This window comes from Excalfactoria chinensis, chromosome 14 (genome assembly GCF_039878825.1).
Source record: "Excalfactoria chinensis isolate bCotChi1 chromosome 14, bCotChi1.hap2, whole genome shotgun sequence".
Classification (NCBI taxonomy): Eukaryota; Metazoa; Chordata; class Aves; order Galliformes; family Phasianidae; genus Excalfactoria; species Excalfactoria chinensis.
Window position 1 is genome coordinate 10,047,138 of NC_092838.1, and position 14,646 is coordinate 10,061,783.

The window sequence follows — 14,646 nt, forward strand, 5'->3', positions numbered from 1 at the left end:
CACAGTGATTCCTAAGTCTGTCCCCAGCATCATGTAAGTGGTCCATTGATGCTTTTGCTAAGCTGCTCACTGCTTACAGTTTGCCCTCCATTGCCAATGCTCCCAACCTTTATCCTATTAAAATACCACTAAAGGAGAAAATACATATATGTATTTCTTAATTACTTACTACTGGGATTGTCAATGAGCTTCGGTATGAGTCCGCAACTGCCAGCAGTCCTTATTTGAGAGAAAAGAAGCAAAAGAATTGGAATATAATCTGCATCCTGATAGCAACGTATCTGAATTGCTTAATCAGAAAAAGATTGTGCTGCTTCAAAAAATCCTGATATAATTGACTCAGACATTGAACCCACACTGGAGAGTAATGGCTCTTTTATATCTAGTTGGAGGGCTGCATCAAAGGAGAAAATCAGAGTGTTCCCTTGGATACTTGCACAAAGGAAGAAGTCCACTGGACAATTCAGAGGTGCCATGGTCCAGTAACACTCCAGTATAAATCAAATCACGAAGGTAAGACCGAAGGTATTTCTCGACTCAAATAGCCCCAGGTCTATTGTACTAATTAGTGTGGATGAGAATAACAGAACCAGGATATATTTTATATTGGTATAAATCTGAAGCATGTCTACCAGTGTCCATTATGGCAGTTCTGTGTAACTGTTCCAGCTTTTAGCTGTGTAACTGCGAGCAAAATAGCCCATGTGCTTGTCACTGCAGGGCCCTGAAGGACTGACATGGTGGAGCAGCAACTACATGACTCACATAACACAAGATTATTTTTATGTACTGTTTTCTGTAATACAGTGTGGTGAGCTGAATCATCTTTATCCAGCTGAAGCCAATTCAGCATTTACCTGCTCATTTCCTCTGTGTCTTTATCATATCCTTAACAGCTGGCGTTTGTGTGCAGTGAATGGAATTTGATTGTAGTGTTCAAGGCTGGCAATAATAATTTGGAGTCATGGATCAGAAATTGCATTCCAAAATCTGTTTTTGTTTTTGTTTTTTTTACTGATGTGTATGAATTTTAAGATTTTTTTGTTGTTGTTTTGGTTTGGTTTTTGTTTTTTAATGCTTGATAGAGAGTTTTGGCTGAATAGATCACTGTACTTCCAGGATAGGGCTAACAGCAACGGATACGTCTGTGCTGAGAAATCCAGTTTTACTGGTGGTAGTGTGTGAAGTACTGAAAGTGGGTTTACCTTTCCAAGGAGGTGGTGGTGTCACCACTTGAACTCGTGAACACTGGAGAGGTGTTCAAGAGCCGTGTGGGTGTGACACTGAGGGACGTGGTCACTGGGCATGGTGGTGGTGGGCTGATGGTTGGACTTAGGGGTCTTTTCCAACCTTTATGATTCTGTGATCCCCAAGGGTTCTGCTACTACCAGCATGGCCTGTTTCTGAGCCAGAGCTCCATTAGTGTCATTAAGGTGCAACCCCATAACCTTGCTGTAGTGTTTCCAGAAGTACAAAACCTCTCTTGGAGGAGCCTTAGAATGCAGCAACACCAGGGTGCTGCCCAACGTGTCATGCTTCATCCCGTCCTTCATCGCTGCAGGTTACAGGAAGCTGCTCTCTGAGCTGGATGATGGGCTTATTGCATCGGGGGACTCATTTCACATCCGCCTGAATCTGAACATCTCCAGCCAGCTGGACTGCTGCTCCCTGTCGGTGAAATGTGATGAGATTGTTCATATTCTTGACACCATGTACCAGGGGACGTGTGGGGGGTGCGACTGGCTTTGTGCCAGAGTCGATCCCTTCACAGACAAGGACCTGGAGAGGGGGACCATTCCCAGCTACAGCAGGTAAGCACTGTGCAGAGTGGCCACAGCTGAGAGGAAAATTAATAACTGCTGTAGGAGAGGTGTGCACGCCTCAGTTCTTGGGATAAAACTTGGTTTACGAGGTATAAGGCTTCAGAAAGAGGATGGCAGTGCTCACCTGAAAGAACAATGTGGGTTTCTCAAATGTGCTGAGGAAAATACATCATGGAGGTTCTTTAATCCTTAACACAGCACTGCAGTCCTGATGGTTATTTTGTTCCTGCATTTGCTGGCTGGTTTAGTTAGTCCTCACTCCTGTTTCTATTTAAACTTCTCTGCGGCCGCAGATGTGCTGCAGTCCAGCCTCTGAGTGGTTTCAGAACTAACCTGACCTGTGTGATTCTGTCCTTGCAGAGCCCAGCAGCTTCTCCTGGTGAAGCTGCAGCGGCTGATGCACAGAGGAAGCAAAGATGAGACAGACAACTCACACAACACCCTGAGGGCTCTCCGGGTAAGTACCTCCAGAGTCCGCTTAATAGGCCTTTCTCTGCTGCTACTTGTTGTTGATATGTTAATTTTACAGGAGGTCCTGTTTGGCCTCTGTGTAGTTTTTGGTTGCACCAGGCAAAGGGTGACCTTTGTTTGTTTTAAATGGTATTGTCCCTGGTATTGCTCCAGCACACTGTTAACCCTTCCTGCTATGAGGCTGTACACTCCATATCTGTTCTGTGATGTGGTCAGTGCCTTTCATTTTTCTCTGCCTGTATGCCTCTAATGCATCCCCATACAGAAGAAGCGGTGTTGTTGGAGTTAATAATCTGAATTATTTCTCTCTTACTGTGATCAAGTGTCTAATCCAAAGCACTATTATTGTCTCTGATTAAAGATCTTTCCCAACCTACATGCAATGGGGAGAAGTGGGTCTTCCAGCTTTCCACACGCAACAGAACTGCCAATCTCTCCTTTCAGTGAGAGTGCTTTTTCTTTCTTTAGCCCAAAGAATTCTACCAATTGAAAAACCAACTTCCTGGTGTATTAGTTACCAGAGGTTCTTTCTGCAGCTTCTAACAGAGCCTGTGAGACGTGCTTGCTTCCAACACTGGCAGAGAGACACTGCAGCCACGGTGTTTGATTTCAGCCAAGGTCAAGTGTCATGCATTCCTGCTGTCCTCCAGGCCTCCCTCACCAAAAGGACAGGGAGCACTGGCAGGAGTGTCAGTGAAAGCAAAAGCTCTGCCTGCTCTTTCTTGATGTAGAAATCACCTCCATCATAAGCTGTGGAGTGCAGTCTCTTGGGAAGAAAGGAATGTGGAAGAGCAGTACAAGAAGCACTATTTCTCAGCATAGGCCATAGTATACATAGCTTGCTTTGAACGTTGTATTTGGGGTAGTTATGAATCAGTCGTTGTATTGGAAATATGAAATAATTGCTTTTGCTCGTTCTGTCCTTCACTGGTGTGATTAAAAACGAGCAAGCAAATAAACCAACAGACTGTGTTATTTTTCACTAGAATACGCTGCAGCCAGAGGAACCTGCCCCACAGAGTGACCCAAAAACCAGCCCTCGTCTGTCCAGAGCAAGCTTTCTTTTGGGCCAAATATTACAGGTAAAAAAGTTTATATTCTCGTTGGAATGTCTGAAGTTGTAGGTGAGAATAGATGACATTCTTAGGCTGCTTTAATCTCCCCAGTAACTCTACCCTTGGTAGTTGTGTCAGGATGTCTTCTTATCTAGAAGAGGTTTAATACATGAAAAAACTGAATGGGTCAGCCCATCCCCTTGTCCTATCACTCAAGAGTTTGTCCCCCTATTTCTTACAGCCCCCCTTTAACCAAAATGCTGCTCTCAGGTCTCCCTGGAGACTTCTCCAGGCTGCACAGCCTCAGCTCTCAGCCTGTCCTCACAGGGCTTTAGGTCTCTTCAGTACAACAAAGAAGGTGCAGAGCTGTGTCTATAATCTTCAGCATTGTTGTGTAGATACTGTGTGTGCATTATGCTGTTGTGGATACCTCAGTGCTCTACTGTTGATAGCAGGGAGCTATGCCAAGGAAAAGAAGAGCGTGCCTCTTTAGAGCAGAGAACAAAATAAGAAATCCCTAAGGGCGTTAACAAAGGCTCTGAATCAGATCTATGATATTTAAAGAGCCTTAGAATTCAGTCAACAGAACCATGGAGTCTTGTCTTTGATAGACATAGGTAATTCAGATCTTGTAGATAGCAAGTGTGGGCTGATGAATGCCTAGGAGAATAAAGAATGTAAGAAACGAGGGTCCAATCTCTCCGTTCACCTTTTCAGTTTGTCAGCAGGTCTGAAAACAAATATAAGCGTATGAATAGCAATGAGCGAGTTCGTATCGTCGCTGGCTGGCCCTCTGGTCTGGCACGGACCTCATCTGAAGCAAAGAAACCCCCCTTGCCTGATAAACTGGAAGGTATGGATATAAAGTAATGGTAGTTTCACAAGCAAACTTACAGCACTGAAACCTCCTGTTCTGTTGGCAGCTCTTCCTAGGTTCTCTCTTGCTCTTTGACCAAAACGTTTAACTTTAAGTGGAGCAAATAAGCAGAAAGATTCTCCCAGCAAGTCTCCTGTTAATCTATGAAATATTCTCTTGAAAGCAAAAAGCACTTGAATTATTTAATATTAAATTGGGCATCGTACTACTGGATTTATAGCAAGGCACCGGAGAAGGACGGACCAGTATGACTGACCATGTCATTTGTGGTTCACACGTTTCTCCTTTTTTCTCTCCAAATACTGAAGGAGGAGAAATCAGAGTATAAACATCTTGTTCTCTACTCAGATTTGGATTCCAAAAGTGAAATCAACAAGAGGCTGATTCCTTACAGTTTGGTGAGACCCATCCACTGTGAGCGCAGGCGTCCCGTTCTGTTCACCCCCACCATGCTCGCCAAGTCCTTGGTTCAGAAGCTTCTCAACTCCGGAGGTGCCCTGGAATTCAACATATGCAAGCCAGGTAATGGGGTAAAAGAAGCCTGTGACTCCCAACCTGCAGTGTTGGAAATATGAGCACGCACAGAGGATCATGCAGTTCTGGAAGTTGCTTGAGATACTGAAGTCACATTAGAGTGATGTGTAACTACAGTTCCTGCCTTTTGAGTGTGCCTGAGATATCTGAATGTTTTTGAGACAACCAGTGCGTGGAGTTATGAGATGATGTGTCTGTGAATCTTATCCATGTGTATGCTGCGTGGTTGCTAGGATGCCCCTCAGAGATTGAATTGCTGTGAGTGCTCTTTCTGTTTGCATACTGTTTGCATACTGCATATCTAGGCGATGTGAAATTTTGATTAATTTGTTTCTAGTATTCACTATTATGAGGAATATCTTCCCTAGAGCGATTTTATGTTTCTATCTCATCCAAGGCTTGAAGATTGTGCATTTGATCTGCTCAAAAGACTGATTTTCTTCCATGCTAAGTATTTACTATTAAAGCAATATGCAGCACTGTGATTGCTGTAGGGCAGGACTGTATACAGCACAGCATTAAACACAGCTGACGTTTCATTTTTACACTAATATTGAATACCCAGTGCATCGTACACAGTCCTACAGTCATCCAGACAGAGAAACTAAAAAGTTAAGTATGATAATAAATATTCCCTGTCTTGCAACATAAAACAAAAGCTTTGATGTAGAGCTGCAATTCACAAGGGGACCAGCATCACGCATTGCAACCTAAGCCAAATTTTTCTGAAACTTTAAACACAAATGCTGGAACAGTAAATCCACACTTTAGGAGCCTGTGCTGAAGAGACCTGCTTTTTTTTTCTTTATTCTTTCTTTTTTTTTTTTAGCACTTCTCAGCATCCCTCAGCCCTGAAATGTTACTGCATAACATTAGGTGCTGGAATTGTATTTACTGTTTGAATTTAATGCCTTCATAGTGTTGTGGTAATTGCCCAAGGACTCATTGGTGGAAGATATAGCTGAGGTGCTCAGCTGTGATCAGATTAAGCTTTAATTGAATTCAATGGAAGAAATGAGGCAGCTGTTAAGAAGACAATTCATTGCTCATCTTCTTTCCCTGAACCACTCTTACATCCCAGCTGAAGTGCTGTTGGATAGCTTTGCAGGTGTACTGTTGTTGTAATCTTGATGTGGTTGTGGTTTTTTTTGTTCTCATCCACTTCTCCCACCAGATATTGTAACAAAGGAAGAGTTCTTAAGGAGGCAAAGGATGGAGACGATCATCTTCAGCAGAGAGAAGAATCTGAGCACATACGAGTGCATCGTACCTGCCAATATTGAGGCTGTCACCGCCAAGGTGCTTAGAGTGCCCTGAGCCCATTGGATAGCCTGTGTATTTGTCTGCAGTGTCTGTTACTTCTTGAGCAAGGACTCTGGTTTACAGTTGGCTCCTTTCTTGCCTGCCTTAAATCTCAGATTCGTGTTTATTCCCTCACATGGCCTTTATTTGTGCTCTTGCTTTTCCCCTTCTATTTTCTCCTCAGCCACATCCTTTTGTATTCCTATTCATTCCCCGCGATGACCCACATTGATGCAGCAAAATATCCTTTCGTTTTCTATGCTCCATCCCTCATTCAGTTCCTCTTCATATCATGAGTATCTCTGAGTATGCGAGAGAGTGAGAGATACAAGAAGCGAGACAAAGGGAAGGAGAGCCTGAAACACAGGCGCAGGGCTGTACAGTGCAGGGATAACAGTGTCAAAGACAGAGATCTCATATCAAGCAGAGCAGGTTTGATGCACAGCATGGAAAAAAGGGAGAATTAAAAGGTTGTTTTCTTCTCTCACGAGCAGTTGCAGTAGATGTTCTCTCTGAACAAAGAGTGTGTGTGCGTTTGTGTATGCATGTACCACTTGTGTTTTATCGTGCTCTTCAATTTTAGATCAATCCCTTTCTATTTTAGACATTTTCTGAAAGCTTTTAAGCTTCGCTTTCATTTGGCTGTAAACCAGTAGGAGGAGTTGGGACTTTAAATGTATATTTGATTTGAGAGCCTTAAATCAGTACAATGGTAAATGCAGAGCTTTTGAGCTGACCCCGTAAGGTACCGATACCTTTATCTGCAGATTCTACAGCTGCAAATGTTTCTTTGTGACTCTGTTGTGACTTTGTTTTTAGAATAAGCATTGTCTCCTGGAAGCCGGAATAAGCTGCACAAAGGATTTAATCAAAGCCAAGATATATCCCATTGTTCTTTTTATCAGAGTCTCAGAGAAGAACATCAAGAGGTTCAGGTAAAATAGCAAACCTTTTGTGCATTTGATATTCTGTCTTATTCAGCAAGTAATTCTTGAGCCGAATAATGTCGTCGCTGAGGGGAACACAGGCCCTATTTCCCCTCGCCTGGTGTCTGCCTGTGCATCATTTCCTTCAGCAACTCCTCCCTGAAATCATGCAATGGGAGAAAAGAGGAATTCCCCACACTTTGCATTTGTTCCCTATCCCTGGTAGCAATCAGCACTGTGGGAGGATGAGACCTCAGCGTGTGTTTTTCTCCATGCTTAGTAATCCCTCAACATTTCTTCAGGTAACACCGCTGTAAGAGGGAAGTCCATAAACACTTGCACTCTCTCTACTTTCAGTCCTCTTAAGTTGTTTCCCCATAGCAAATATTTTTCCTTGGGGTGATGGGATGGAGGTAGTGGAGTGGATAGATGTGGTGTAGCTGTGTTCTTGCTTATATATAGTTTTATTGCTTGTATGTAATCAGTAGAAAATAAATTCTAGACTGGGGAAGCTGGGACTACAGGATTCACTTCTAAAGTGAGATGTTTATTTTCGGTCTGCTCATTTGGTACAGGAAGTTACTGCCAAAGCCAGAGGCTGAAGATGAGTTTTTACGTATGTGCCGTCTGAAGGAGAAGGAACTGGAAGAGCTGCCGTGCCTTTATGCCTCTGTAGAGGCAGATGCGTGGAGCAGTATTGAAGACCTTATCAGAACAATAAAGGAGAAGATTGGAGAAGAGCAGCGTAAAACCATCTGGATAGATGAAGATCAGCTCTAAAACCAGCGTGTGAAATGGGGCTCTTTGGTGATAAAAGGATGTTCCCAGGTGGAACGGGGGCCCAAAGAGTTCTCTGACTCTGCCCAGTGCACACTCCTGTCTCACCCTTGCTGACTGGGAACTTGCTGCTGGCAGAGCCCGTGTATGGACTGGATCTGGTGCTGGATAGCCATGCTTCAGGTGCCAGGGATCTAGGAGGTGGATCAGACCACCATGGCTTCTGACACACCAACATCTCTTAATGGACAGCAGCTGTTTAACGAGTGGGAAGGACAAAGATCTTGAGAAGGATCTTGGGGTAATTTATTATGTAAAAATATGGATCGCAATTGGCTTTTCACTCACTTCTGTTGAGATCAGATAAGTGGAATCTAAGAGAAATAAAGTGTGAGGATTGAACTAAAGGAAATGGAATTGAGGTGTGCCTCACACCCATCTGGAGGTGAGATTCCAAATACACTCCAGTGCGGAAACTGAAGGCTGTTTGGCAGCAACAGCCACATTACTGCTGATGGCCACAGTAGCTCTACAGCCCTGTTTTTCCATTACCATTTTAATCAGAAAGCAGGAAAATAACTATTATTCCTGGCATTAATTAAAATGACAATTTTCCCTTCCTTTCTAGAGCCCTGTTCTATTTAACAAGTTTTCTTTCAGTCTTGGCACTTGGATAAAAAAAAATAGACTCCACAGTCCCAGTGGAGCATCAGATCGTCCAAGATCTGCAGAGGTTTCATTTAGTTTTTTCCCTGCCTCTGCATTGCATTCATTTATACATCTCTCAATGTTTAATTTTCTTTTACTTGTTAGAAGTAACACTGGTGCCTTCTCCAGACAAGCTTCTCTGTTTCTCCACTGAAATCTGTATTTCTCTCTAACTTCATTGCCGGCCAACATGCCTGAGCTCAACAGGAGGGACTGTTCTGCAGAGAGGAAAAGGAGAGCTTCATAAGGCAGTAATCGCTGGGAGCCGCTCCATCCTTGACCTCTCCGCTGTGATTGACAGCACGGGGACCAGCGAGTGCTGCTCTGTGCTGTGGCCAAGCAGGGTAACGTTTTCAGAACTGTGTGTGTGACTCAGAAGACCGCATCCCATTTTGAAAAGCACTCAACCCCTCAGAGAGTTGAAGTTCCACTGATAATGAGAGGGACTGAGACTCCTAAGTCTCTTAGGGCTTTTAACATTGTTCCTCTATACGTTAGACACTGTATCGAGACTGCCAAATTGATTCAATAAAACCAATCGGATAATTATGACTTGCACAACTGCTGATCTGAAACGCGGTAAGAACTGACCTACAGTAGGAGTACATCCCATTATCCTTGGGTCTTTCTTTCCCTGCTGTATCCCTCCATTTTAAGACACGTTTAACTAATTTATCTTTGCTTCTGTGTTCATCCTACATCCTCCATCTCAGTGCTTCAGAAGGGCATGCAGCAGCTTGCAATAACAGGGCAAGCAGAATCCAAGCAGAACATCTGGCCTGGCTGCCCTCACTGCACTGACTGCTGCACTGTCCTTGTGAGGAGCTCCTGATGCTCAGGGTGTCTCTCAGATAGACTGGGGTCAGTTTGTGTTGGCTTGAATGATGATGCTTTTCTACTCATATTTATGCATATCATTCTTTAACTAATGTTAGCTTCTAGAAGTTGTTAATGTCAGTTTACATCTGACTTTCTGCTGTTCTTTTTCTCCTATTATTCATGTTTGAAAGGCTGTTCGTAGCATTTGTCAGAGAATGGCTCTTTACCTTCCCAGTGCCATCTGTTTGGACTGTGCAAGCAGGGAGATACTCCTACTTTGCAGTCTCTTTACGAAGAACAAGCTGCATCCACCATTGGCAGCTCCTGCCAGGGCAAAGAATAACAACTGATTGGGGAATACATAAAACAAATTGGATGATGCTTCAGAGAGCCTCTGTAGCCCAACAAGAAAGCAGAAAGCATCAGTTGGAAAAACTAAACCTTCCAGGAGCATCTTGAAAAGGCACCCAGACAGCTGAGCAAATGGAAGGACTGTGAGGACATCGCTCCACTGCTTCAGCAAAAGGTTTGGTCAGGTCAGCTTCAGAAACAAAGGAAGCAGTAACACCTGGAGGAGTGGCTGGAGCAGGTGGGGAGCAGAAAGGATGGGATGAAGGGTCTCAAGTCAGCTGCTTCTGTGGTGGTCTCTCACTATTGCTTTAACTCTGGGCCCCCTGGACACCAAGAACAGCTGTGGGTGTGATTTGTCTCACTAAACTAGAGGCAGAGGAAAGGTGGATGCCACAGTCTATAGGATGTTTCTTTTGCAATGAACGGAGATATACCTCCAAAGAGCTATTTGTCTGACTTCTTTGTAGATGGCTGTCTGAGGATGAAATGATTGTCTTCTGTGGCTTTCCATGGATCACAGAAGGAAATGAGACCTGGCCCTTAGCAGTTAGCTTTTTGATTTGTGTATTAGGACAGCTAAACACACTGTATGGAGAAGGAAGGACTAGAAATGGAGGCAGAGAACAATCACAGGCCTAACTACGTCTGTGAGACGAGAGGGGTGAATACAAGAAATGCACTTTTTGGTATTAGAGTGAATGTCCTGTGAATTCCCAGCTGCACAGTTAATGTAGTTTTCTGTGCATTTGATGCAAACCAAACTGCTAGTTGAAGTTCTCTAGCAGAGCTGTGTGCTGAGCCTGCAGAGCACCTCGTCTCTCTTTGACTCAGTGGAGAAGCACTGTATTCCCCTTTGATTCGTGGGTGTGATCTCAAAAAGCAAAATTGGAACAGCAGGAGGGTAACAGAGTGATGGGGCTGTTGTCACTGAGTCTAGCTGAAGAGTGGCTGCTGACTTAGCTCCAAATGCAGTCCATCTAAACCTGCAGAAATTAACCTCCACATCTTTTGAAACGTGTTCAAGACTACAGGCCTGAAAAGAGGCCTTGCATTTCCCCAGATGATGTAGCAGTGAGGTCAGCATGAATTCCAAGTCCTGAAGCCACAGAGCTGAAGTGCAAACTTGGGGCTTGAGCTGTGGATTGTTTCAATGATTCTACTAAGTTTAGCTTACAAGGTATTACTTTAATCTACCAACGACTTCCTTGCATATACATGTAATAATATACATCATCCTGAGTTCCTGGTCACGCATACTGTTCCTCAGCTATGTGCAGCCACTTTATCAGTCAGGCTTCAGTGCTGGTGACTCTGTTGAAAAAGTCGAAGCGATGATTAGGAAAAGGCAGTAGGAACTGGAATTGCTGTTTGCTGTAAACAGTATCCCATCTGAGTCCAGGCCAGACTGGGCCTGAGCTCACTGAAGGGTAAAGGTCTGACTGGTTTTCCACCTGGTTCTCTGGTGTTTCTGCATTGCTGGCCAGGATTGGTGATCAGCACCTGGACACGTGGCTATGGCTGTAATTCACAGCCATTATCTGAGTCCAATGGAATCAAAGGGCAGAGCCAGGTTTGAAGTGGATGCTGTGGCTGAACATCACGGTTGACATCAGCCACCCAACAGAGACCACCTGGATCCGGTTCTGTTCATCCATCTGAGGTAAGCAGAATTGACATCAGCCCATTTTAAAGCAAACCACTTCAAGATTCTAACTCAAGTTTGGGAATACTTCTCCACAATCTGTATTTTATGCTAAACAAGGAGTTATCAGAAAGTCAGGGTGATTGCTCTGCATTTGGTATGCTGCTTTTTTTCTGTTAAAAAAGAAGAAAGGAAAGAAAGGAAAGAAAGGAAAAGCAAGGCGTCTCTAAAGCATAGAATAGCCTTTCAACATGTATGATTGGAAAACTGCTTCTTCTTTGCTTTATGAAGTCACAAGAACTTGCTGAAAGTTTCTCAGATGTGGTTTGTTCTTTGGAAAATGTCACTGAAAAATTGGCCGCTAGAAAATGCAACCAGAAATATTTCAGTGGAATATTCTGTTAGAAAACGTGCTTTCATCCAAATAATTTTCTATGGAAATGTTTCCATTCTGACACTTCATTTTTGGAAGGTTAAAGTTTTTAAGCCCTTCTGGAGTGGTTCTCTTCAGTACTGCCCATACTTCCAGTCCCTTATCTAGATGTATTTGTTAATTGTGTATAGCCTATGTATTTCTGAATTCTACATTTAAGCATTTAATTTGATTGAAATGCTTTTTGAGGAGAGTTTTGTATTTGATGTTTATCTCCCATGGAATAATAGAAGTAATGGCATATAGCTATCAGATGTGGCACAATGCAAGAAAAAGAAACAGAATCAGGCTTTACATGCTGTTAATTCTGCTGCTAAAGTGATGTATTATCTCAGTCAGGCTCATGCAGTTCAGCACATTTGGGAACAGTTGCAGGTAAAAACTTCATGCAAACTTTATTACACAGAATTTGCTATTCCTTTGACTCCAAATTCCGGCTGGAGGCAAAGCTGGCGGTGGCTCTGTCTGCAGCAGGCAGTTCTGCATGATGTGCAGGGCAAGAACAGACATAAAGCAGACCATTGCCTGTGAGCTTTAAGTGGAGATAGTTGCCTAAGCTGGAAAGATGCCCGCAAACTTGTTAGAGGTGTCTGTATTCTTTCATGCCAAGCTATTTTCATGGCCTACGGTTGGAAAACTCTGCTGCAAGGATGACACTGGGCAGTATGCAGGTAGCTTCAGGGCTTCAGAGCTGCCGGGGGCTGTGATGCTCCTTGTGGTCACTAAAGCTAAATCAGTAGTTGCTGAGTTGTACCCTGGAGACTGACAAGTGAGGCACAGTTGGGGATTTGGGGCTTCTGGGTGAGCAGATTTGAATGCTCTGAATCAATCAGCATTAATCAGCTCATGCTGCAAAGCCTACCAAACGTGTTCTCGTGCTTGGTGTAGTTACTATCTCCCTTGCTCTTGTTTGAGAACTGAATAATACAGCACTGTTTTGTGCTGTCTGCCATTAAAGGTGTGCAGGATTTCTAGCAAGAGGTACATGATTCTTTTCCTACCAGTTACTTTGCCTTCCCTGTGTCTCTGCCTTGCTCAGCTTCCAGCATTCCCACCTGCTCTGTGCTGTGCAGTGCATGGGCTCTTTGCAGCGCACTTGGTTTGCTGGAGCTCCACCAGAGCACCACCCTGTGCCTACTGCACCAAGTGATGAACGCATAAATCAAAATTGCAATTTAAGAAAAACTTTCTGCTTTTCCAGACTTGTCTGCAACAGAAAAAGGAGGTTCACGTGGGTCAATGAAGTGTGCCTTCTGATGTGGGAGAGATGGGCCCAGCACAACCCTGGGCCAGAGCTCCCGACCCACACTGACAGTGCTGAGCACTGCCCACACAGCCACAAGGAATTGCTCTGTCTGACACTTCCCTGAATGGAAAACCTAATTCAGCCAACGCAGCTCTGAGACTGTGACAGGAAATTTCCTCCCCGATCTTTCAGGGACTGCAGAACTCTGCTGCAGTCCCAGAAATGGCACTTCATATTTCTGCAAAGCTCTGGAGCCCTTCCTGATCCTCATGGCCCTACCCGGTGACAAATCTGTGCCACTCACATGGACTTTCCCCTGAGTCTTTCCAGTACACGTTTGCTTTTATGCCTCAGAAAATGGAAAGTCTCCCATCCTGGTTTCCATCTCCCATCTGTAATACAGGTCTGGTGTTGCCTCCAGGATCTGAGTGGGGACTGCCTTGCACAGTGCGATGTGTAGCTCAGTTTGAGAACCGTACCAGGAACTAAGCTCAGAACAACAGGAAGCTCTTCCACCCTCCCTCCCCCGCCTCCTTTTTTTCTGTTCCTCTGCTGCAGAAACTTTCTGATGCTCAGATCAGGCTCTCTGGGGTTAATTGCACCATTCGTCACTGGAAAAAAAGAAGAGAAGAAGAAAAAATTAAGAGACCCTTTAAAAGCAGATGGTGGGTGATAGGGAACCTGTCTGAGAGTAAATATCTACAACAGCATATCTGCTTCATCAGATATTAGCATCAAAAGCTGTCTGACAATTTAGCAACAAACAGCAATTTTGATATGGGTTGCTTCACAGCACCCCATCACAGCTGGGCAAACAGTGAGGCAAGAGCCAGGCAGTGCCTCTCAGGGCTGGAGGTGATGCAGGAATACTGGGGATGCTCCTGCTCAGCAGCAGTGTGTGCTACACAGAGCAGCACCAGACTGGGGCTGAGCTGCTGGGGAGGGTGTGGAGGAGCCAGGAAGTGCAACTTCTCTGGCTGTTTTCAGACACCTTAATTAATTGCTACAACGCAGACGAGCAGTAATAGCTGCCACTCCACCTGTGCTGCCCTCAGCAGCCAGTCTGACGTTTTTGACCCTGGCAATCTGGAAGAATTCTACCAGAGAATTGAGATGCAGTGCTTTTTCCCTTTGTTCTCTGTCCCGCTAAACTCCATTTTCATACGTTGGTGGAAAGGGTTGTTCATGGTCAACAGCCAAGGCCTGGAAGCGCTTCCTAATGACAAATGTTCAGTATTTCCACTTCTGTGGAGGACAACGTCCTTATTTTCTGATTTAAATTCACCACAACTGTTGGTCTCACATCAATTATGTACATTTCTCCCCTGTCTCTCGCTGTGAAATGCCAGCGAATCTGAGAATTTTTGCTCAGAGATGTAGGGAACTAACAGGGATTTCTGGCACAGCCCACAGCGATCACAGCTACCAAGGCATCAGCAAAACAGCACAGAGACGTGCAGGAACTGGGACACACTGAAGGTCCATCTGCTGCTCATAATGAGGTATTCAGAGGGTCACTGCTAAAGCTGGGGCACATTGGGGCAGTGCTTGCTAAGAGAAGATTGAACTCAAGTGGCCGTGCCCAGCCCTGGCCATGGGCACATCCCCAGTGCTCAGAAAGCAGGACAAGAAATAGAGAAAGCTGAGCAAGCTGAGAAATGTCTTCCTGGCATAAATGGGCA

General features: G+C 44.4%; 1 protein-coding gene across 1 annotated transcript in view; it reads left to right on the forward strand.

Annotated features, from left to right (window-relative positions):
• The window catches only part of CARD11 (caspase recruitment domain family member 11), a 39,889-nt gene extending 30,859 nt beyond the window's left edge, over positions 1-9,030 (forward strand). Inside the window, exons 16-24 of the mRNA XM_072349308.1 lie at positions 387-513; positions 1,562-1,811; positions 2,184-2,280; positions 3,281-3,376; positions 4,067-4,202; positions 4,575-4,748; positions 5,935-6,059; positions 6,882-6,997; positions 7,564-9,030. Of these exons, the coding sequence (XP_072205409.1) occupies positions 387-513; positions 1,562-1,811; positions 2,184-2,280; positions 3,281-3,376; positions 4,067-4,202; positions 4,575-4,748; positions 5,935-6,059; positions 6,882-6,997; positions 7,564-7,768 (1,326 nt within the window). The 3' untranslated portion in view covers positions 7,769-9,030. The remainder of the gene's footprint in view (positions 1-386; positions 514-1,561; positions 1,812-2,183; positions 2,281-3,280; positions 3,377-4,066; positions 4,203-4,574; positions 4,749-5,934; positions 6,060-6,881; positions 6,998-7,563) is intronic.
• Positions 9,031-14,646: the final 5,616 nt, after the last annotated feature.